Below are 24,657 nucleotides of genomic sequence, written 5' to 3'. Positions count from 1 at the left end.
GGTTGGGCATCACCTCCTTCCAACTCCCCACTTCTCTTAATTGTAGAGTTGAGCTGCATCTTCCCTGATCACATGGCCTCTGACAAGACTGTTAACAAGTTGACAAAGGCATTTATACAGATCAGGGCCCCTAATTTTCTGCCTCTTCATCCTTCCTGAGGTCTTTCTGACAGTCAGTCATTTTGTAGGATCTGCATTAAATGATCTTCCATTAACATGAATAATTGAAAGTTTATTTAATAGAAATATTTTCAATATTATATCATATCTGCCAACTCTATTAATAGGTTGGGAGAAGTATTTATTATACACAGTGTGTAGAACATTGAAGGATAAACCAAATTTCTTAAAAATATTTATAAATGGGAAATGTTACACTTTTTCTTTCTAAGATGATGTCAAAGAAAAATTTTTAAATAACTTTTTCACATCAATTTGTATTTTCAAAGTGCCCCAAGATCATTTAAAATATTTATTTCTCAAATAAATCCCCATGAGGGAGTATGGCATCATCAAACATTTTTTCACAGATGTAGAGTCTAAAGCATAGATACAAAGCAATTTAAGGATGGGTTAAAATATGATTAGATTTCGTAGTCTCTGAATTGCTAGCATGCTGTTAAATCAATTAAAGCCGGCCTGCCTCAAAAGGTAAATAGAATAAACGAGTTAGTATTTGGGTTTACAAACCAACAGTGGATCACACACCAAGTTAGCAAGGCCTACTTCCATGGAGGTGAAAACAATATTGGGGTACACAAACACATACAATCACACACACACATATGCAGGAAAAATGGATATTAACTCTTCTGCCACGACTTGCTTTGAAACCACCCTAATTCTCTGATGGATTTTATGGTACGCACCATAGCAGACACAACCTCCTTTCCTACAACTTAAGACAACTTGCCTTTGTGATTTCTAACGCAGCCTGCCTGACCTGCCTTTCCCATTGTGCTAATTCTGGGTGACCCAGATTGGCAATCTCGGGGACTGAAACCGCCAATGGTACAGTTGTTCAGATGGCCCTGTTAGAACATCAGAGGTGACTGTGAGGATAAAATAAAGCCATAGTTTAAAGTTACAAGTGCCAAATTCAAACCCTGTAGGTATTATTATTTTAAATATATAAATCAGTCCATCCAAGCTAAATTCATTGTAATTGTATGGCTCTTAATGGCAAGGTATGACACAAAAATCCACTTACTGTTAGTACTCAAAATTCCTAACAACTGGACAAAGTGTCTAAAGTTAGCACATTTCTTGACAGAAATTTTAATTGAGTATAATGGAAATCACTATGTTATCTAAGAATAAGTTATCTTACTTGTTCTCTGTATAAGCCATATACTTGAAACATAAGGAGCAGGTTTGGTAGAGTTTCAGAAGCATTATTTTTATCATTCCCTTTGCTTGAGTGTTTTTCATTATCCACTACCCCAGAATGACATGGTTATTGCTGTTTCCCTTCTATTTCTCGAAACTATAGATTGGTTTCTCTTCTCTTCACCTCCTTCACCCAGCAAATCCCATCTCTTCTTCCACCACCACCACCAGCACCAGCACCACATCTTCAGAAAAATCTTTCCCTTCAGTATTTCTATAATTGTGTAGGAAGAATTCTTTCTCTGCATAAAACTCCTGAGGGCCTTGTACTCATCTCTGAAAGTGTGTCTGAAAAATATTAACATGCTTATTACCACTGCATGACTGTTCTGAATCCATAAAATTACAGAAGAGCATTAATGAATCATTATATAAATGCAAAGAATACCTTATGCTTGGTATAGCCTCTATGGAAAACTGTATAGAAGTTCCTCAAAAATTAAAAATAGAACTACCATATGCTCCAACAATCTCACTTCAGTTCTAGGTATATATCCAAAGAAAATGGAAATAGGATAGCAACAAGATATCCGCACTCTCAGTTTTATTGTAGTATTATTCATAATAGCCAAGATAAGGAAACAACCTACATGTCCACTAAAGAATGAATGGATAAAGAAGATGTGGTCCTGGCTGGTGTAGCTCAGTGGATTGAGCACAGGCCTGCAAAGCAAACAATCCTGGTTTGATTCCCAGTCAGGGCACAGTTTCCAGCAGGGGATGCACAAGAGGCAACCACACATTGATATTTCTCTCCCTCTCTCCTTCCCTTCCCCTCTAAAGATAAATAAATAAATTCTTTAAAAAACTTTAAAAAAAGATGTGGTGTATATGTGTGTGATTATATACACATTGGTGTGGGGGGGTGTATATGTGTGTGTGTGTATATATATATATATATATATATATACACAAAATTAAATGACATTTAGAGATGTCAGAATATACTTTTTAAATGGTATGTATATACACACAGACATACACACCATATATACACAGGATGGGGCAAAACAGGTTTATAGTTGTTCATATATAAAATAATACAATGGTTAATAAATAACAATACAAGAATAAACTCTGTGTTTCACATACTTACAACTGTAAACCTACTTTTGCCCCACCCTGTATAATTCAGCCATAAAAAAAGAGGAAATCTTGCTACTCGTGACAACATGGAGGGACCTTCAGGGCATCATGCTAAATCAAACAAGTCAGACAGAGAAAGACAAATACTGTATGATCTCACTTCTATGTGGAATCTAGGGGAAAAAAACCCTGAGAAACAAGCAGAGGGGCTGCCAGGATTCGGGGTCTGAAGCAAATGGTGAGATGCTGCTCAAAGGGCACACACTTCCAGTTATAAGACTAACAAGTTTGAGGATCTAATGTATCTCATGTTGACTATAGTCAATAATAACATATCAGACACTTGAATATTGCCAACAGAGTAGATATCAAATGTTCTCACCATCAACAGAAATGGTAACTATATGATCGGGGGAAGGTGGCAGCTAATACTCTGGTGGTAATTTTTTGCAATTTATAAATGTGTCAAATCAATCCATTGTACACCTTAAACTTACACAGTGTTATATCAATTATCTCTTCATCAAGCTGGGATTTAAAAAAGAAAATATTTCATTTGAACATGAAGTGTCTATTACTCAAAAGTTACCATTCAATACTATTAAAGAATAAAATGAAAATTAAATTTTTTATTTTAAAACTCTTCAAATATTTTATACATGTGAAAATGATAATGTTTTGTTTCTGTTATTTATAAATTAAATAGCACTTAGAGATGTCAGAAAATCATTTTCAAAACTTAATAATAAAGTATATTTCTATAAAATATTATATCATCTCATTAATGACCCAAGGAGATACTTACTCTTTCCAAACTAACTTTATTGGCCTTCAAAGGACAATGTAGTTACTCCTTCCAACTGCCATGTTTTTGACTTTAGTTACTTTAAATAATAGTAGTGACAACATATAAAATCTGTATACAAAAATACAAGTACTAATAAGTCAGTGATAGAAAGCAGGTACTAGTAGTGAGTCACTGGATAAGGGGAGTTAGGATGGTGTTTGCTACCTTTTAAGAACAGTTCTTATACAGAGATGCAGGCGGTCTGCTAAACAAGTTAGTTTTAGCCAGTGGATGTGAACACTGTATTCTCAGACCAATGGCAACTCTGCTGAAAAAGAGCCAAAGTTTTCCAAACAGAGTGATCCTTGTTGTCTGTCTAAACTGACCAACTCTTTTGGATTTTCCAAGGAGGGCAGGTTTTCAAAGGCTGGGTGGTAAGAAAAGCCTAACTTGTGAAATTGGATAAAAGCATAAACCTATCAAGACACAACATTAAACCATCACAAGATAGAGAAATTAACATGATAACAATAACTGGGTATAGTCTCTTGCTTATTTCATTCACTGTTTTGCTTTATATTGAAATCTGATATAGAAATGTAAAGAGTTGCAGACAATAAACCTGCTCAGCTCTAATATATATATATATGTGTGTGTGTGTGTGTGTATATACATATATATATATTTGCAATAACATATAGTCATTATGACTAAATATTTCTTGTTAGCTACTCTGAATTGTTTTAACTAGTTATCTGGCATATGGAAAATAACTAAATGTTCTGGCATTGTGTTACTTTTTTATGTTTCTTTTCAGATTTATAAAGTTTAAAAGGAAGGATAAGCATTGTAAATATATTTTTATGTTTCTTTTCAGATTTATAAAGTTTAAAAGGAAGGATAAGCATTGTAAATATATAACAATGACATGCAATTTCCTTTAAAGCCAAATGTATGGAACAAAAATAGTCAGCAAATATTTACCGAAATGAATTAGGTGCTATATTATGGATACAAAAATAGGGTGACTAGTATCCAAACTTTATCTGAATAATTTCTGTTGAATTTGATGTCCACTCATTTTTTAAATGAAAAAGACCATTAAACTCAAGAAGTATTTTTTTAAAAATGACAAAAGTCTATTGCTGTCTGTGTTTCAAGGGAATTTCAAATGTAACATAAAAAATTTACATTTGGGGCTATGTTTCTATGTACTTTGGGTGAACACTCCAAAGCCACTCAGGATTCACAAGAAAAAGAGATTAAAGTTAGAACTAAAGAAAGGAGGTATAAAGGTAGAAAAAAAAAAAGGAAAAAGAAAAACCAGGCTCATGAGGGTTAAAGGCCTTTTTGCTGCTCTTGGCAGAAGGAACAAAGTGAAAAGCAATCTTCCATGCTAAGGAAAATGCAGACATGAATTAATGCTGAGTAAAAATTGGTAAATATTACCAGTTTCTTTATAAATATCTCTCCTAAACATGCTCTGTTTAATGATTTAGGGTACAAAAGATATAACCAAAGTAGAAGCCATAAAAGAGGCTTTCATACTAGGAAAATAATTTATACAACAAACACAAGTGTAGTCATTCCAGCTGGCATGCTGCTATCCATCTTAATTATTGCAATAAAGAACCATTGGCTATCACTTTTAAAAGACTATGGAAACCTGGAGGGTTACCAAAAAATCAGAAAGAAAAGCTTTATGTTAAAATAAAATGATGATTAAATTGGAAATCAGTCCATAATGCTGATAATACATTTTTACTTGGATAAACAAGGCAGCTTTGTCTTTCAAAATTATGTCTATCTGACCTCATTTATTTCTTGATAATTTGATAAGCAACTATACAATTTGTGCACGATCCACACACCAGACTGCATTTATGGGAAGCTTTTTTACTACTGGAAATAACTGCAAAGGGGGTTTTTGCAGTGGGCGTGGGCGAGCAGAGGGTAGACTAATTAGAGACCTGGGGGATAGACCGCCCTGCCTTCCTCTAGCACAGCTGTTCTCAAGTGTGGTCCCAGGACCTCAGCAACACATGGGAACCTGTTAGAAATACAAATTCTAGACCCCACGACAGAAGTAGTGAATCAACCTGGAACGGCAGCGGTCGGGCGCAGCCATCTGTGTTTTTAGCAGGCTGTCCAGAGGGTGCGAGGTGCGCCCCAGTGAGAACCGCTGCTCCCCTCAAATGAAAGCTCTGTGGGACCATATTTGTTGAATAAATTATTTTTTAAAAAGCCTTTTCTTCAATAAAGTAGAATTAAAAGATACCTCAAACCATCATTTTTAGGTGTTTTTAATGTTGGCAAATAATTCCATTTACAGAAGTTAAACTTTGTTAAAAGCTTCACTAAAATGAGCGAATTCTTATTCAAATCTAGAGTCAGTTGTATTTGAAAATCAAAACGTTTTTAAAAAAAACGTATTTCAAAAATTTACAGAGAACCATAAATGACCCTAAATAACCTTAGCAATTTTGAGAAAGAAGAACAAAGTAGGATGGATCACGATACCTGATATTAAACTATAATACAAGACAACTGTAATCAAAACAGTCTGGTACTGGCATAAGAACAGACACACAGATCAATGGAATAGAATAGAGAGCCCCAAAGTAAACCCATGTCAATACGGTCAGTTACTATTTGACAAACAGGGCAGGAACATAAAATGGAGTAAAAATAGGCTCTTCAACAAATGGTATTGGGAGATCTGGACAAGTACATGTAAAAAAAATGAAGAGACCACCAACTTACACCATACGCAAAAGTAAACTCAAGGTGGATAAAAGACTTAAATATAAGTTGTGACACCATAAATGTCCTAGGGGGAAACAGAGACAGGAAAATTTCAGATATTCCACACAGCATTATTTTCACCAATACATCCCCTATGGGAAGGGATATAAAGGAAAGAATAAATAGACTACATCAAACTAAAAAGCTTCTGCACTGCTAAAGAAAACAGCATTAAAATGAAAAGAGAACCAATGTATGGGAAATATATTTGCCAATGATACCTCAGACAAGGGTTTGATCTCCAAAATATATAAAGAATTCACATGACTCCAAACCAGGAGAACAAAAAGCCCAATTAAAAAATGGGTAAAGGACTTTAACAGACACATCTCCAAGGAGGACATACAGAGGGTCCATAAATACATGAAGAGATGCTCAACATCACTAGCCATCAGAGAGATGCAAATTAAAACCACAATGAGACACTACTTCACACCAGTCAGAATGGCCATCATAAATAAATAAACAAACAAGCCCTGGCAAAGGATGTGGAGAAAATGTTACCCTAGTGCACCATTGGTAGGAATGCAGACTGGTGCAGCCACTATGGAAAACAGTATGGAATTTCCTCAAAAAACTAAAGATGGAACTACCTTTCAATCCAGTGATCCTACTGCTGGGACTATACCAAAAATATCCTGAATCACCAATTCAAAAGAGCCTATGCACCCCAATGTTCGTAGCAACATTATTTATAATATACAAAGCACCCATCAGTAAGCCTAAGCGCCCATCAGTAAATGAATGGATCAAAAAACTGGTACATTTACTCAATGGAATACTATGCAGCAGAAAGAAAGAAGGAACTCCCACCCTTTGGAACAGCATGGATGGAACTAGAGAGCATTATGCTAAGTGAAATAAGCCAGGCAATGAAAGACAAATACCGTATGATTCACCTATAAGTGGAACTTAATGAACAAAACAAACAAATGAGCAAAACAGAACTAGAGACTTGGAAATAAAGAACAAAGTAACAGTGACCAGAGGGGAGGGGGTTGGAGGATGACGGCGGAAAGAAGGGCAAAGTGGAAGCAAATCAACAGGAATAGAGGACACATGGGCATGGACAATGGGGGGTGTTGATGGTGGGGGTGGGGAGGGAGAGTAGGGGTGAGCAATGGGGGAAAAGGCAGGATAACTGTAGCTGAACAACAATAGAAAAACATCATGACAATCGTTATATAACTAGTTTTGAATTTGCGGATGGGTAGTCTGTTGTTGCTGTTGTTTATGGGGATATCATATGAGGAGAGATTGATCTTAAAAAAGGGTTCTGTTACCTATCATCTGTAACTGCCATAAATCATTTTCTTAATTTAATCATTTAAACTTTTAGCTATCACTTCATGTTTTTCAGCATAACATATTCACGGAATCCTGCATCAGAAGACATCTCTGGCACTTTACAGACGTTTAATTCGTATGTCCTGGGTGGGGCAAATGAAGGTTTTCAGTTGTGATAATTTATTCTCGCACTATCGTTTATTAGTTATTGTATTATATTCCATATAAAATCTGTAAACCTACTTTCGCCCCCCACATGTGTATAACCTATAAAAGATATGTTTTATTTTTTCAAAACCATTATTTACAGAGAATGAACAAAACTAAAAATATGAGAAAATAATAACGTTTGTATGGGTAAACTCTAAACTTTTATTGCCAGTTAACCGAAGGGACACATGCCAAGGGGAAAATTTATGAACCTCAAGGGGCAGAGTAATGGCCATCCTCGTTTCACAAAGTACAATTTCAGGAGAGACTTTTATTGTACTTTTGTTTGAATTATGAACTTTCATACAAAATAGAAAATTGGGCAAAGTAATACATTTGAACTCTAGAACACCATTTAGTATAGCCTCGCCAAAAATCATTACTTTAAAAAAGTATTTTAATTTATCTGCAAGAGGAAACCTGTCAGCATGACCTTAAAATTGTCCAAAAGCCAACAAAAAGAAACTTAAATACTTTAATGCCACTTAATGTTAATACATATCCTTCATATAATAATTACTAGTTCATGTGCTAACATTAACAAAATAACTATAAAAATGCTACGAAATGAATCCAAAAGCCATCTTTGGAAAGAAATGATAACCCATAAGGGGACAATCTCTTTTCCTGAATGCCATCTGTGGGGTTAACTATGCCAATAACGCTGACACAATGAGCATCCAAAACAAGAAAAAAGAACCACAGAACAGAGGACAGGGCAGCGAGGAAGTTACGGTTCTACGGTATTTAAGCTCCTACATATGAGATAACGTCAAAGAGTGCCCTAAGCTATTGATTTACGTCCACTACAATTTTACTTGAAAATTCAACTATTACTAATGCCTTTATCCATCTTTTGGTTTAATCTTTGAGGAAGAAACCCAGCAAGTTCCTAAGTGCTCTTCTCCCATTTCCTCCAGCTTTAGCACTAGGCTCAGTCAACCCCCATTTGCTTCCAAGTTTGATTCTGTCCCTTGCTCTCTCCTACCCCAAAAATTTTGAAGAGGATCAAGCCTCTTATTTTCATATTCTCCTATTTCTCTCCAGTTGATCCTTACCAAACTCCCTTTTCTGTCTGCATTGCACTCCAATGATTGGTGCAGTGGCTGTGCCCTTTCAAAATCTTTTGGGTGAAGATACTGTATCTTACTCTTCTTTATCTAGCACAACAGCTATATGCAAAGGCTTGCCTAAAATGGATGTCTAATAAATATTAGGTTAATTAAGTTAAAAAGTGCTTTAGTATTATTTTGCCTGCCCAGTTCTTTGTTATCACATCCCCAGTTTTTGTGAAAGTGCACAGAAATCTGCCAACTTCCCCTCCATTTGTAGTTGATTGGTCCTAAGTTGGTACCTGACCCACAAACTGAGCCAATCAGAATCCTTTCTGTGCACATTTGGAATCAAAACCAAGCAAACTGTACTTGGTAGTTTATTAACTAGAAAAGGGCCAAATCCAGGAGGTATATGCTGCCATATGGCATTAGAATCAAAATATGATAGTCTGTACAAAAAGAGAAGATAGCACATAAAAAGAACTGAGAAATGAGGACAGAGAAAGCCAACAGTATTCACGCCCTTGTTTCTAATTAGTTCCCAAGTCCTAAGTCTTAGCTGTATCATCTCTGGTCATTACAGCTATTTTTTTCTTACTTAAGCTATATCCTGTAAATTCCTGTCTCTGTAATAAAATATTCTGTATACTACAGGTGCCAGAATCATGGGTTATATATTGTTAATTGCTTTTATCTTAATAAGAGAAAAGGATATTTTCAGAGGAAAAGATCCAAAATAGAAAGCTAACACGGAAATGTCACTTGAAATCACACAGAACAAATATACCACATCAGTGTACACAGAGAACAATCTAGCAAGAGAATCATCTGCATATGAGAAGTGGGTGCTAAATGTTGCTTTGGATTTCTGTATTTTTGTATATTCTCCAAGGACAAAATTTCTAGGCATGTATTATACCATGGGAGATTAGAATAACAATGTATGAAACATTATCCCGAAAATGTTACATCCAATACTGTTTGAACTAAAATGTAAAAGTATACTCCATTGTGACACTTAATGTATTTTTACCTGAGAAATATGAATGGGTCCAAAGCAACCATTAACAAAGTTTATAGCACAAATACTTTATCAATAAGTTGGCAGGAAGGTCATTTGATATAAATCATACATGCTGATTGTTAACGTGATAAACCTTGAGTACAACACTTGTAGCATGAGATACATGACTTATTTGCTATGCTTCCACTAATGTTACAAAACTCTCTATGAACAATGGTCATTAGTATCTACCCCGCATTTGTTTCACCAAATATAAGGCTTTTACTTTCCATATTAATGACAAGAAATAACTACATTATAAAGCAAACTATTATAGAGGACACTATGATAGATTCAGAAAAAGCAAAGACAATCTCTGTAAACTAGTGAGTTATTGTTTTATAGTTTAATGTATTTTTTTGGTTTCTAGATTTTTAATTTCAACGACCTTGAAACAACATAATTTAGTACCAAATGTTTCAACACCCATTATAATCGCTAAATGGTGAAATCAGCATTATTTATATCTGATCTGCTATAGAAAACTCAGCTTGTTTTCTTATGAAAAAGGCAGTAGATGTCCCAAAGAATAAGGGAGAGATCACTAATTAAAGGCTATGTTTACTAATCTGGCACCATAATTCCAGCCTCAGGACGGTCCAAGCAACTGGCGGGAGGAAGGAAAGAGGTGAGGGTGTTGGACACATGAGGACAGTTCTTCACTTGTGGCCCCCTGTGTTCTTGAAGGCCACGCAGGGTGGAGCAAAGGCGGAGACTGGAGAGTAAGACACAGGCTTTTGGTTCAGATCAGGGAGGAAGCTCTCAAGGAGAGCAGGGTCAGGACTTCCAGGTCGCAGTGCTGGAATGCGCCTCATGAACTGGGCAGGGGGGCGGAGGGGGGGGCTTCTTCTTGGCATCCAAGTCCTTTTCAATTTCTCCAAGCTTTTTAGCCAGGTTTGGTATGTCATAATTCTGAGCCAAACACATTCCAACCCAGTTGCCAAAAGGAAATCCAAGCAGGAATTGGAGCATGATGATGGCAAAGCCAGTAATAGCGGTGGTGGCAGCTCCGTGGGCCGTCACTACCCCGCCTCTCCTGCGGCCACGGGAGGGAGCTGCCGGCAGCTAGTTTAATGTCCTTTCATAGCAAAGACACGGGAACAGCACAGGAGACAGACATTAAAAACATGTAGTTGCATGTAGGACAACCCAAAAAAGTATGGGGAATGGATGGTATTCACTGTGCGATAAAAATGCCACAAACACCCTTTAGTTGCCATCAATGAGAAATTTACTTGCTAAAAAATCCAAATGCTGGCATTGTCCAGGTTTATTTATATTGTTATAAAGTTGAACTGCTGGAACTTGGTCACTGAAACATTTTGACTTGCGTTAATGCTTTTTGTCCCTGCATATATATGTATTTTAAATATATATATATATTTATATAAATTTATATATATAAATATAAATATATAAACAATTCACGCACAAATGAAAATAGAAAAACTATCAATATCTGTTTTCTGTCTCCTATTTTCTACTTGCAATCATACACTTAGGTAACATTTGACCCCACCAAAAATATGTATCAAATATTCAGAACTGTCAATAACAAGACAAAAAGAACTCTTTCTATACTTCCAAATATGGACCATATTTATTAAAAGCACACACAACAAGCTGACATTCAATCATTATGTAATTTTAGGCAACTGTGGACAAATTCACCCAACAGTTATCTGAACTCAAGGCTCAGCTTTTTCCCAGTTTCACTGACGTGCTTTAGCTTTGATGGTAGGGGCCGATGTTAGTCAAACAGAAAACCCACTCTCCTATGCATCAGGGTCTCACCTACACAGTTATGTGTGAATTTCCCTTACTTCTCTGAAATGGATTCTCCCAAGTATGGGCAGTGAAATAAATCCATTATTCTTTCCGTTTCTTCACATCCACATCTTGCCAACAGAATACTTCTATTTCTTTGCATAGGCCAGCTCTTGGATAACCAAATATTTCCTTTGCAAGAGGTACCTCTGTGGTTACCAGCAGCTGAGCTGCTGCATGTTGATTAAAGAAAGGGGCTATGGAGAAAATTTTTTAAAGAATGAAATGTTTTCCATCATAGTGGATTCTTAAGCACATTTCCCACGTATGCGGCGTGCTAGCTGGATGTCTTTGGTATAATCGTTAAGCGTTTGGTGTGGATAGTACACAGGTTGGTGTTTTCAAAAAGGCCAACCAGTTAGGCTTCACTCGCCCCCTGCCAAGTACTAATAGCTGAACTCTGAAAGGGCAGATCTGTTCTGAAATCCTGAGTAGTTAGTTTCTCATACCAGACGCTGGAAGAGAAATATGCAAATCAGAATTTCAATGGACTTCTGATAACATCTAATTTCAAGAAGGGCCACAGCACCAGCCCTGTAATGATGAGGTTTCTTCCCTTCTCCAGTAGAAGGTGTGCTCTTGTGAGTGAGTGGCTTTGGTAGCCAGGGGCTTCCTTGGTGCTCTACCACCGGTGGATCTGTGGGCAGTCTGCTTTGTCCCAGCCATGGTATCTTTAGAGACCTCTCTACTTACCCACTTCTCCTTCGGCTGGGGCTAGAGGAAGCAATGGCATTTGAGAACAACCATGGCTGTGAACACCGCTACTGAATTATTAAGTAGTTTTCCAATAACATATAGTCATTGGCTTGCCACAATTTCTGTATGGCTGCAGTTAATCTTAAAATGAAAAAAACAAATTATTTTCCAGACTGAATAACTGCTCATGACAATACATGGCTGAATTCCAGCAGAAGGCCACAGAGTTGTGTAGTTCTAAATGTATTCAATGGAACTCTCAGATACTGAAAATCATTTTTCAAGAGTACTTTGTGGAACATGTTTCATGTCTCACATTTCCTTAAAAGTGATAACTTACTAAAAGTCCCCCAGGACAATGGTCTGGTTTACAAAGTCAGCCAAAGATGAAGAGGTTAAAGGAAATCCCTGAGGCCTTACTGAATGCAAATGGTAGCTAAGAAGTAGAAAAACTCTAGGGTCTTCTTAGAGATGGAACAGGAACTTAGAAGAGCCCAGGCATCTGTAAGGGAGGGTGGTGGCTTCCTGTCCATGGCTATGTGTGTCTGTGACAGGTGGCTGAGACGTGACTTGGGGTGGTGAACACACAGTACAATATACAGATGAGGTGTTAGAGAACTGTACACCTCAAACCTACATCATTTTAAAACAATGTCACCCCAGTAAATTCAGTTAAAAATAAAATAGAATAAACTTGTCCTGATTAACCGCCCCCTCAAAAAAAAAGGGGAACCAGAAATGTCTCAACATGTCTATGCTTGCCCCTCCCTCATGCATCCAGAAAATATACAAGTAATGAGTCATGTGGTGAGCACACCCAGAGAAGTGAAAAGGAAACGGCACACAGTCAGGAAACCACCCCGAAGTATCCTGAACTTCCTTGGTGACTTCAATGGTCTAAGAATAACTTTTAATTCTTTCAGTTTTATGTGTTTTACATGCTGTTACTACACTGAGTGAAAGTGTCGTAGCATTCTGGCTACTGGATGGTACTCTTGAGGAACCGGACTAGAACTACATTGTGAAAACACATCAATGCTTTTCGTTTGCTCCTGTGGCTGTCGCATTACTATGGCAACTTGAAGAGATTCATAATGCCTTCAGGATAGTGTCCAACCTGGCTTATAACATGAGAGCACTTTTATTTATATCAGCCCAGCTTCAATAGTCGAGAGTGTGGTCACTGCAAATACTCTAAAACTGTTGATTTCCTGAAGGCAGGTGTTCATTATACTTTCAAATAAAAGAAGCAAAAATATTTTATTCTCTGTGTTAATTTTTATATGTCTTATTCTTTTAATTGTTTCTTTTAAAACACATTTACTTATGTTTTAAAATCTAACCTCTTTCCAATTAGCTCTTAACTAGCTGTAAACTTAATGTCGGGTACAAAACAGGGCTTAGAAATCAGAAAAAATTAGACCTCTAAATGCGAGAATAAAATGTAAGAGTAAGACACCATCACCTGGACTGCTGGTATTTAAAAGTGATCTTTTAGAAAAGTAGCAGAGAGAATAGCTGTAAGGACACTATGGCCAAGTGGTGTCTGAAGCAGGCAAGTTATAAATGTGTTCTGTATAAATCTACACTCAGAAAGAATCAACCCTGATGTTGCAAAGATTCCTAGGTGGGTTAACTCTGTCTCACAGAATGTTGCCCAATTCCCCCAACGAATTCCCCCAATGAAGGCTGAAGATTGAATAGTTTCCATTTCTCTAAGCAAGCCTTCACTTAGAATAAGAAAAACGTTTTACTTATAGATACCTATGCTTGTAAATTTTCTGTGATGTATCAAGTTAGTTTGGCAATACAATTTTTCTATATTCTGTGCAGTAAGGTTATATCCTTGAAAATCCCTGAGGCCTCTAGGTTCCACTTACAAATTACTAAGTATTGAACATATCAAGCAAAAAATACTAATAATACCATTCTTATTGGCTATTTCCACAAATTTAAAATTGCCCATATTAAAGGTTAAAGGTTAAAATTAGATATAAGTTCTAAATACTGAAGAAAACTTACATGTAGCTAGTTAAGAACTAAACAGGTTTCTTTTGCTCTTGTGTTGTCATATTTTTTATTTATAATGAAGAAATACAGCTGTAGGTTATAGCAGAAATCAAATAATTCTAAATCTGGATAGTATATTTGACCTGTGTAATATATTTACACAGCATATGTCATTTGCAGACATGACTAAAGCAATGGTTTGTTTTTTTTACTCTACAACCCTTGTTTGTTTTTCACTAAGGCTTTCTCTTAGGACATAACTAAACTGTGTCATCACCAGCCCACAAAACTTTAAGCAGGGTTAGTACAGTGAATGTGGTAAAGGAAATGTGAGCAGTTTTTAAAGGATTGGAACCAACATTAACTGACAAAGAAAAACTTCCTTCTAAATCAACATAAAAGTGCTTAAGTAAAAAAGAAAAACAAAAAAAACAGAATGATGAAGTTTTCAGATCGAACAAGATCCTCACATGTCATCCAATACATTCACAACCTTGGCTAGAGCGTACCAACATAGAACCAGGACTACCATAATACAAAACTCCTATTACAGAATGCTGTACATGCCTGTGTTCTGCATCCACCCTTGCCCTACTGATGCCGTTTGCTGGCCCTGTGGACGAAGGAGCACGCAGACATTCTCTTTAATTCAGTTTATGTTGCAAGGCTGGTATGTCTGGGTATCAGGTGGGTCAATGAGGCAGCTGAGGTTGGCCCGATAGTCAATAAACTCAAACAACAGACTGAAATCATATGTGATAAAAGGGCTGTTGGGATTCATTGTCTTCAGATGTTCTTCCTACATTTTGTAAGTGTCTTCTATGCATTCATTCACAGATGCTAGTCAGCATAACTTTTGCCTTCAGGCCTCTTGGGAGCTGTACTAGCAAAATGGTCTGAGCCATCATGCCAAATTCTTTCACTGCAGATGGCACAGCCAGTGCATAGCCAGCAATGCTTCTGAAACACCGGTTCTCCAAGTATCTCCGGTCAGACGCCGGATTAAACAATGGTTAACAAGTTTCTTTGCATTATGAATTAGCAAAGTTTATTTGTACTGAGAATTTTAAGACTGAGAATAAATATACACCATTTTACAAGTGAGTTTGGGCCTGGCCTAAATAATGGGGACCATAAGAACTCGGGAAACATTTCTCCAGCAATACTACGCCACTAGCTTCTAAAATAATCAGTTTCATTAAACGTGGTTCAACAACCTTTGGTGGCAGAAAATTATTACTGGTACAAAGTTTAAATTCCTTTTATTGCATTTTTTCCTCAGACTCGCTTCTCATCACAGGCACAAATCTGTTAACTGTATGTTTAAACAATCTTTTAGCAGTCAACATACAGGATTACAGTTTTACATTTGCAAATCACTTCAGGACACCAATCAATAAGCAGACTCTGCAATCTCATCTTGAATGTGATTTAAACTTAAATGTGGACTAGTATTATTAAAAATGCCAATAAAAAAGAAGGATCATTTTAATTCCAGTATGTTTGTAGGTTTGTTGTAATATATCAGAAAACCAGGGAAGGAAAGAGAAGCAAAAAACAAAAAATAAGTGTAACTGTTATTCTAAAATTTCATAATCATGGATAGTACTACGTTTAATTAAAAGTCTTAATTCTCAAATCAAAATAAGTAAATTAACTACTTGAGAAATGTACCTCTTCTACAGTTTCAGTAAGTAGCACCATTATTATAACTTTTGCACTAGTAACTTATTTGTAAATAATATACACATTATAAATATTCAAATTGATTTAAAGAGTATATAGTTTTTTTAAAAAAGGTTTCCCTTTTATCTTATATCCCTAGTACCCCCTTCAGCAACAGCCATTATTAAAAGTTTTTGTATGTTTTCCAGGGAAAAATATCTATGCATACACAACCCTGTTAAATGATCCTGTCTATCTAAATACATGTACCATTTTCATGTAAATAAGCATATCATACAAATTTTTCTGCTACCCCTTTTTTCTTGGTATTCATCATTATATTTTTAATAAATAAGAATGAAGGAAACTGTAGTGGGAAATTTTCTACTTTAAAAAAATTTCCCCTCTCTGTTACATTTAAGTGTGTGTCATATTTGAAGTTCTTCTTAAATGGTACAAAATATTAAAACATTCATTTAAGATGTTGACAATAATGGCAGTATTAATAACAACTGCTATATTTCTGAAGCCTGTACTAGTTGACATTGACTTTACTAAACACTTTACAAAGATTTTTCTCACTTAGATTTTCTTTTTTTTTTAAGATTTTATTTACTTATTTTTAGAGGGGAAGGAGAGAGGGAGAGAAACATCAATGTATGGTTGCCTTTAGTGCGTCCCCTGCTGGTAGTTAGCCTGCAAGGAACCGGCCTGCAACCCAGGCATGTGCCCTGACTGGGAATCAAACCGCGATCCTCTGGTTCGCAGGCCCGCGCTCAATCCACTGAGCTACGCCAGCCAGGGCCTCACTTAGATTTTCAAAAAAAATCTGATATAATTATCATTGTTCTTTTCATTTTAGAGATAACCAAATGAACCCAGACACATTACCTAAGACATAACTTGCTAACTTAAGTAACTTTTCTCATTATTCCTTCTTCCTCTTTTCTTTCACAAAATTATTAATGTAACCACTCAATTTATAATCAAGTCTCTAAATCTTGATTATAAAGTGTTAGGGCTTTGAGCCTTCAAGAGCTAGAGACCCACAGGGTCTGGTTAGAACCATTTGGAATCTAATTATTTACATCCCAAAGACACCCATGTTACATTTGACTTTTAAAAAGGAAAGAAAAATCTGTTTTTTTAAACTAAAATAATTTTTCCTAGAAGGATGTGTTTATCAACAAGTATTAAGCTAAAGTTCAAGCCCAATATCCTAATATTAAAAAATCATACAAAATTTGAAACAGAAAGTATCTTAAGTTACAAATTCTTATCACTTTATTTTTTTATTCATTTATTTATTTCTGTTGGTCAGTGACTCTTTTTAGACTCTAATATCTTTAGATATTAGAAACATTTGTCTATATTACTTTATTGATTGGCTGTTTTGAATTATACTTGAAATAGGAATCATTTTATCTGCATTTAATTTTTTCACTTATTAATTGAATTTATTAGAGTGACATTGATGAATAAAATTATATAGTTTTCAGATATACAATTCTATAACACATCATCTGTACATTGTATTGTGTGTTCACAACCCCAACTAAAGTCTCCTTCTGTCACCATATATTCCCCCTTCACCCTCTTCTCCCACACCTCACCTGCTTTCCCTGTGGTAACTCCCATACTGTTGTCTGTTGGTCTATGTCTATGAGGGTTTTTTTCACACAGGCCCTGACAATCTCCCCTCTGACAGCTGTCAGTCTGTTCTCTGAATCTATGTATCTGTTTTTATTTTGTTTTTTTTTCATGAGATTCCCACGTATAAATAAAATCATATTCCACATAAAAATAAAATCAAAGAATGTCTTTCTCTGACTGGCTTATTTCACTTAGCATACTGCTCTCCAGGCCCATCCATGCCTTCGCAAATGGTAAGATTTCCTTTTTTTTATTTAGGGATGAATAGTATTCCATTGTATAAATATACCACAGCATTTGTTTTACCCACTCATCTACTAATGAATGCTTGGACTGCTTCCAAATATTGACTATTGCTAATAATGCTGCAATGAATAAAGGGTGCATATATTATTTCGAAATTAGTGTTTTGGATTTCTTTGGATATATTCCCAAGTATGAAATCTCTGGGTCATAAGGTAGTTCCAATTTTAGTCTTTTGAGGTAACTCCATATTGCTTTGCACAGGGGCTGCGCCAAGCTGCAACCCCATCACCAGTGCACTAGGGTTACCTTTCTCCACATCTTTGCCAGCACTTGTTGTTTGTGGATGTGTTGATGGTAGTCATTCTGATAGATATCAGGCCATATCTCATCATGGTGTTAATTTGAATTTCTCTGATGATTAGTGACACTAAGGATCTTTTCATATGTCTATTGGCCATATGTATGTCCTCTTTGAAGAAGAGTCTAACCAGTTTCATTGACGATTTTTAAAATAAATTGTTTTGTGTGTGTGTGTTTATTGAGTTACATGAGTTCATTATACATTTTAGATATTAAAGCCTTTTCAGATGTATCATTGTCGACTATGTCCTCCCATTCAGTGGGTTACCTCCTCATTTTGTTGATGGTTTCCTTTGCTGCACAAAAACTTTGAAATTTGATGCAGTCCCATTTGTTTATTTTTTCTTTTGTTTCCCTTATCCAAGGTGATATACCAGAAAAATATATTGCTGTGAAAAATGTCCTCGATTTTATTGCTGATTTATTTTTCTAGGATTTTTATGGTTTTGAGCTTAACATTTAAGTCTTTAACACATTTTAAATTTCTTATTGTGTATGGTATAAGAAGACCAAGTAGTTCCTCCTTCCTTGCTTTCTTATTTGCACATATCTGCCCACATGAATTCAGCTCTGTGTGGTCGGCACCTGCGCAGCAACTTGCATACCATGGTCAGGGTTGAGCCTCAGAGTCAGCCAGCCTCAGGGTTAATTCCACGTACAAACAAGCCAATAGCATTCAAGACTCCAATACAACAGAAGGGCCCACATAATCCACACAAGGGAAATAGCTGGAGCACCCAGCTATGGGTGTTCCAAAGAAGACTAAACCACTTGACCCCACAGGATACCTACTACACAAGGCCAACCGACCAAGACTGGGAGTCATAGCAGATCTATCTGGTGGAAAGAAACACAAAGAGGCAAACAAAGTGGGGAGACAAAGAAACTGGCCCCAAATGAAAGAACAGGAGAAATCTCCAGAAAAAGATTTAAATAAAATGGAGACAAACAATTTATCAGATACAGTTCAAAGTAATGGTTATAAGGATGCTCAGTGGCATAATAAAGACAAGGAAACCACAAAAACAGAACCAATCAGAAATAAATACAACATCAGAAATGAAAATATTCTGGAAGGAATAAATAGTACATTGGATGAAGCAGGGGACCGAATCAACGATTTGTAAGACATGGTAAGAAAAAAACTCCCAATAAGAGCAGGAAAAATAAAAAATGGATTTAAAAATGAGGTTAGTTTAACATACTTTTGGGACAACATGAAGCATAAGAATATCAGTATCATAGGGTACCAGAGTGACAAGAGAGAGAGCAAGGGATCAAGAACATATTTGAAGAAATAATGACTGAAAACTTCCCTAACCCAGCAAAGGAAAAATGTCAAGTCCAGAAAGCACAGAGAGTCCCGAAGAAGATGAACCCAAAGAAGCTCACACCAAGACACATCACAATTAAAACGCAAAATGTTAAAGACAATCGAAATCAGCAAGAAAAAGACAGTTACCTACAAGGGAGCTCCCACAAGATGGTCAGAAGATTTTTCAACATAAACATTTCAGCATTTCAGCCCAGAAGTAATCAGCCTGAAATATTCAAAGTGATGAAAAGGAAGGCTCTACAACTACTTTACCCAGAAGTCTGGGAAGACTTTACCCAGCAAAATTATCATTTAAAATTTAAGGGGAAATACACCCTGGCTGGTATAGCTTAGTGGATTGAATGCGGGCCTGAGAATCAAAAGGCTGCTGGTTTGCTTCCCAGTCAGCTCATATGCCTGGACTGAGGAGCAGGTCCCCAGTGAGGGGTGCTCAAGAGGCAACCACACACTGATGTTTCTCTCCTTCTTTTTCTCCTTCCCTTCTCCTCTCTCTAAAAATAAACAAATAAATAAAATCTTTTAAAAAGAAAAAGGGTTAGAAAATAAAAATAAAAATAAAATTTAAGGAGAAATAAATAGCTTCCCAAACAAAAGGATATAACCCTTGTAAACATTTATGTACTCAACATAGGAGCACCAAAGTATGTAAAGCAGATGTAATGTACATAAAGGGAGAGATGGATAGAAATATGGTCATAGTTGGGAATTTCAACACCCCATTGACATTAGTGGGCAGATCTTCCAGGCAGAAAATCAACAAGGAGACAGTGGATTAAATGACGCACTAGATCAGGTGAATTTCATTGATATCTTTAGAGCATTTCACCCAAATGCTGCCGAATATACCTTCTTTTCAAGTACACATGGAACATTTTCTAGGATAGACCACTCGTTGGAACACAAAACAAGTCTCAATAAATACAAGAAGCTTGAAATCATATCAAGTATCTTCCCTGACATAATGATATGAAACTAGAAATCAATCACAACAATACTAAAAAAAAACACACAAAGACATAGAGACTAAATAACATGTTACTGAAACAATGAATGGCTTAACAATGAGATCAAGGAAGACATCAAAAGATACCTTGAAACAAATTAAAATGAGAACACAAAACCCAAAATCTATGAAACACAGAGAAAGCAATCCAAAGAGGGAAATAAATTCACAGTATTACATGCCTATTTCAAGAAACAAAAAATTGCAAATTAAACTAGTTAAACTTAAACCTAAAGGAACTAGAAAAAGAACAACAAGAAAAGCCCAAAGTGAGTAGAATAAAGGAAATAATAAAGATCAGAGCAGAAATAAACAAAATAAAGTAAAAAAAACAGTACAAAAGATCAATAAAACCAAGAACTGGTACCTGGAAATGATAAGTAAGATCGACAAACCTTTAATCAGACTCATCAAGAAAAATAGAGAGGGGGGCCAAAATAAATAAATCAGGAAGAAAAAGGGAAAGTAACAATGGACACAAATGAAAATACAAAGAATTATAAGAAAATATTATGCTAATAAATTACACAATCTGGAAGAGATAGATAAATTCTTAGAAACATACAATCTTCCAAACCCAAATCAAGAAGAATCAGAGAATCTTGGCAGACACATTACAATGAGTGAAATTGAAGCAATAATCAAAAATTACCAACAAATAAAAGTTTTGGAATAGATGGCTTCACAGGTGAGTTTTACCAATCATTCCAAGAGGAAATAACACACACCCTTCTCAAACTATTCCAGAAATTTCAAGATGAGGGAAGGCTCACAAGCTCAGTTTAGGAACCCAGCATTATCCTAATTACAAAATCAGATAAAGACACTACAAAGAAAGAAAATAGTAGGCCAATATCCCTGATGAACAGAAATGCCAAAATTCTGAAAAAATATTAGCAAACTGGGTCCAGTAATACATTAAGAAGATCATACACCATGATGAAGTGAGATTTGTCCCAGGGACACAGGTTGGTACAACATGCACAACTCAATAAATGTGATTGACCACACAAACAAAATGAAGGAAAAAAAGCATACGATCAGCCCTGGCTGGTGTAGCTCAGTGGATTGAGCGCGGGCCTGCAAACCAGAGGATTGCGGTTCGATTCCCAGTCAGGGCACATACCCGGGTTGCAGGCCGGTTCCCTGCAGGCCAACTCCCAGCAGGGGACGCATGAAAGGCAACCATACATTGATGTTTCTCTCCCTCTCTCCTTCCCCTCTAAATTTAAAAAAAAAACTTAAAAAAAAAAGCGTACAATCACATCAGTAGTAGATGCAGAGAAAGCATTTGTGAAAATCCAACACCCAACACCCATATATGATAAAAACTTTCAGCAAAGTGAGAATAGAGGGAACATACTAAAACAAAATAAAGGTTATATATGAAAAACTCACACTCAACATCATACTCAAGGGCAAAATCTACAAGCATTTCCTTTAAGATTGGGATTAAGACTGGGATGTTCACATTCATCACTCTTATTCAACATAGTACTGAAAGTTCTAGCCATAGCAATCAGACAAGAAAAAGAAATAAGAGGCATCTAAACTCATTATTCGCAGATGACATGGTACTGTATATACAGGACCCTAAAAATTCCACAAAAAAACCTACTAGAACTCATAAATTCAGTAAAGTAGCATGATACCAAAACAATATTGAGAAATCAGTTACACTGTTATATACCAATAATAAACTATCAAAAAAGAACACTAAGAAAGCAATTCCATTTACAAGTGCATCAAAAAATACCTAGTAATAAATTAACCAAGTATATAAAAGACCTGTACTAAAAAATTTTTCAGAAACTGAATAAAGAAACTGAAGAAGATATAAATAAGTGGAAGCATATGCTTGTCCATGGAGAGGAAGAATTAAGATTATTAAAATGTCCATACTACCCAAAGCAATCTATAAATTCATCACAATTCCCATCAAGATACCAATGGCATATTTCACAGAACTAGAACAATATTCCAAACAGTTATACAAAACCACACAAAAAAACCCAAACAGCCACAGCAATCTTAGGAAAGAAGGAAGAAGTTGGAGGAATCATAATTCCTGATATTAAACTATACTACAAGGCCATAGTAATCAAAACAGCATGGTACTGACAGAAATAACAGCCATATAGATCAATGGAACAGAATAGAAAGTCCAGAAATAAACCCATGCATTTGTGCTCAACTACTATTTAACAAAGAAGGCCAAAACATACAATGGATAGTCTATTCAATAAATGGCATTGAGAGAACTGGACAAATACTTGCAAAAATGCAACCTATTACTTTATAGGTAAGAAAAATGAACCATTAATCATCAATTCATTATCCTTCCATACTAATCTCCCAATTGAAAGAGACATCAGAATTTCTCTGTCTGGAGTAGGGAATACATACATAGCCTGTCCGACCGTCAAGCAGCTGTAACATTTTTTTTTTTTTTACATTTTGTTACACTATCAGGGACAGTCATATTTGAGTCTCCCCAAAAGCAGAAAATTCAAAATTAAGAAAATACCTTTTTTTCAGCATTTGAATCCTGCTCTGTTATTGTTGTGGGCTAGCTTTTCTCTAAAAACAGGGAATCTCCGATGAGTGTTCTTATGAGGCCCTCACCCCTCTTCACAGGTCCTGTGTTTTACATGGTTCAATTTACTTATTATTTTTCTCTGAACCAAATTACAATTTTCCACATCTTTATTTAAAATAGAAAGACAAATAAAATGTAATTTTGCTCTCATCAAATGTGTCCAGTATTAAATACCCCCCCTTGTCTATCATAACTTCATACTCTGTTAGTGCTCACCTATACTATATATTTTTTATTTCTATGATTTAGTTATCTTATTTATGGTCTACTGTGAGTGGGAATCTCAATCTCCAGAATGTTACAGGGCCTGAGCTCTTAACTGAGCATACTGTTGAGGACAAAAGAAGAACAATACAAAGAGACAATGTAAAGATCATTTTTATTTGGTACTGGAATAAAATCATGCAACACTCAAGATCACATGGAAGGAAGCCCACAAGCCTAATGCCGTCACTGCACACGCAGAGAAATAGCGAACAGAAACTGAAGTGACTAACCAAAATCCTAGGGCTGCTGACGAAGGTGGAACCAAAACCTGGAGCTTATCTTCCCTCTCCTGTCTTCTGTATCACGCTGCCATTGATCCCCGGCGGTCAGGCCTCATTGAGATGGCAAGTTCCTGGTCACTGTTGTAAACTCCACAATGATCGTGGTTATGCTTATTGACTCAACAGTGATAAACCAGCACTCGCTATTAAATGCTTTCTATTTAATTACTAAACAATGGTTAGTGGAGTGTATGGACCATTTGCACGGGGACTCATTTCCTAACTGCTTATTCATCTTATTTTATCATTTGTTAAGCAACTATATTTGATAATGCAGTTATGTGGTTAACAAGTACACACTAGTTCTGTTACAAAAAATCAATGTGTTTTTTTTTAAGTTAGTGGTACATTCCATATCCTCCCAACATCTAAAGAGAAAAAGCTAATAGATTGTGTAATATTCCCAGAAGGCAAAGTAAATAACCAACAAAAGAATAAAGTAAAAGGTGACCTTATGTTTAAAATGTTTCTGGGCTTTGTTTGATGGTTTCTTGGTTAATTTTTGTGGGTAAGGAGGATTGTTTTTTATTTTATTTTATTCTATTTTATTTTTATTTCTTCATGCCCTTCCTATAACAAACTCATTTAGAACATCAGCTTTCTGACTACTACACAATGCTGTGGAAAATGTAATTATTCCTCAGTTATCCTAACTATTTCTCTCATGGAGAAATATGTAAATTTCTATTTGGAAAAGTGAGCTGAGGTAAAAAGAGAAGACAAATTCAAAAGTCATCCATTTGAAATATCAGCACTTCATCTGATATTAACCAGGGTAAGATTGCAACTATTGAAAAAATTATGTATATTGGGTAATGTGCTCACACTACCTTTGATGTTTGTTTTCTCATTAAAGGACTGAGTTCAGAAGGGTGGCATTCCAAACACTGGAGACTGTGCTCGAAAAAGGAACCTAATGATACTCGTTCTTTCGTAGTTCCTGAATTGGGCTTTGTACCCAAGCAGATGCCCTTCTCGTACACGTACCTAACTTGATAGGAAAAAGTAAATTACACAGTTCCATGTAATTTT

General features: G+C 35.9%; 2 protein-coding genes across 3 annotated transcripts in view; both read right to left on the bottom strand.

Moving 5' to 3' along the window:
* ALCAM (activated leukocyte cell adhesion molecule) overlaps positions 1–24,657 on the bottom strand; it is a 209,992-nt gene that overhangs the window by 168,300 nt on the left and 17,035 nt on the right. The window lies entirely within an intron of this gene.
* Positions 7,185–10,691, bottom strand: LOC118999005 (short transmembrane mitochondrial protein 1-like). Its single transcript, XM_037063334.1, has one exon. The coding sequence runs from the start codon at positions 10,652–10,654 to the stop codon at positions 10,460–10,462; it is 195 nt and encodes a 64-aa protein (XP_036919229.1). The 5' UTR covers positions 10,655–10,691; the 3' UTR covers positions 7,185–10,459.

The sequence above is a fragment of the Sturnira hondurensis genome, unplaced genomic scaffold, assembly GCF_014824575.4.
Source record: "Sturnira hondurensis isolate 20B ecotype Veracruz unplaced genomic scaffold, ASM1482457v3 Scaffold0014432, whole genome shotgun sequence".
Taxonomy (NCBI): Eukaryota; Metazoa; Chordata; class Mammalia; order Chiroptera; family Phyllostomidae; genus Sturnira; species Sturnira hondurensis.
Note: the sequence above shows the minus strand (reverse complement) of the source record. Positions and strands in the feature narration are given on the sequence as shown.

Coding starts and splice junctions, on each gene's coding strand:
- LOC118999005 (XM_037063334.1), bottom strand. CDS start 10,654: ATGCTCCAATTCCTGCTTGGATTTCCTTTTGGCAACTGGGTTGGAATG.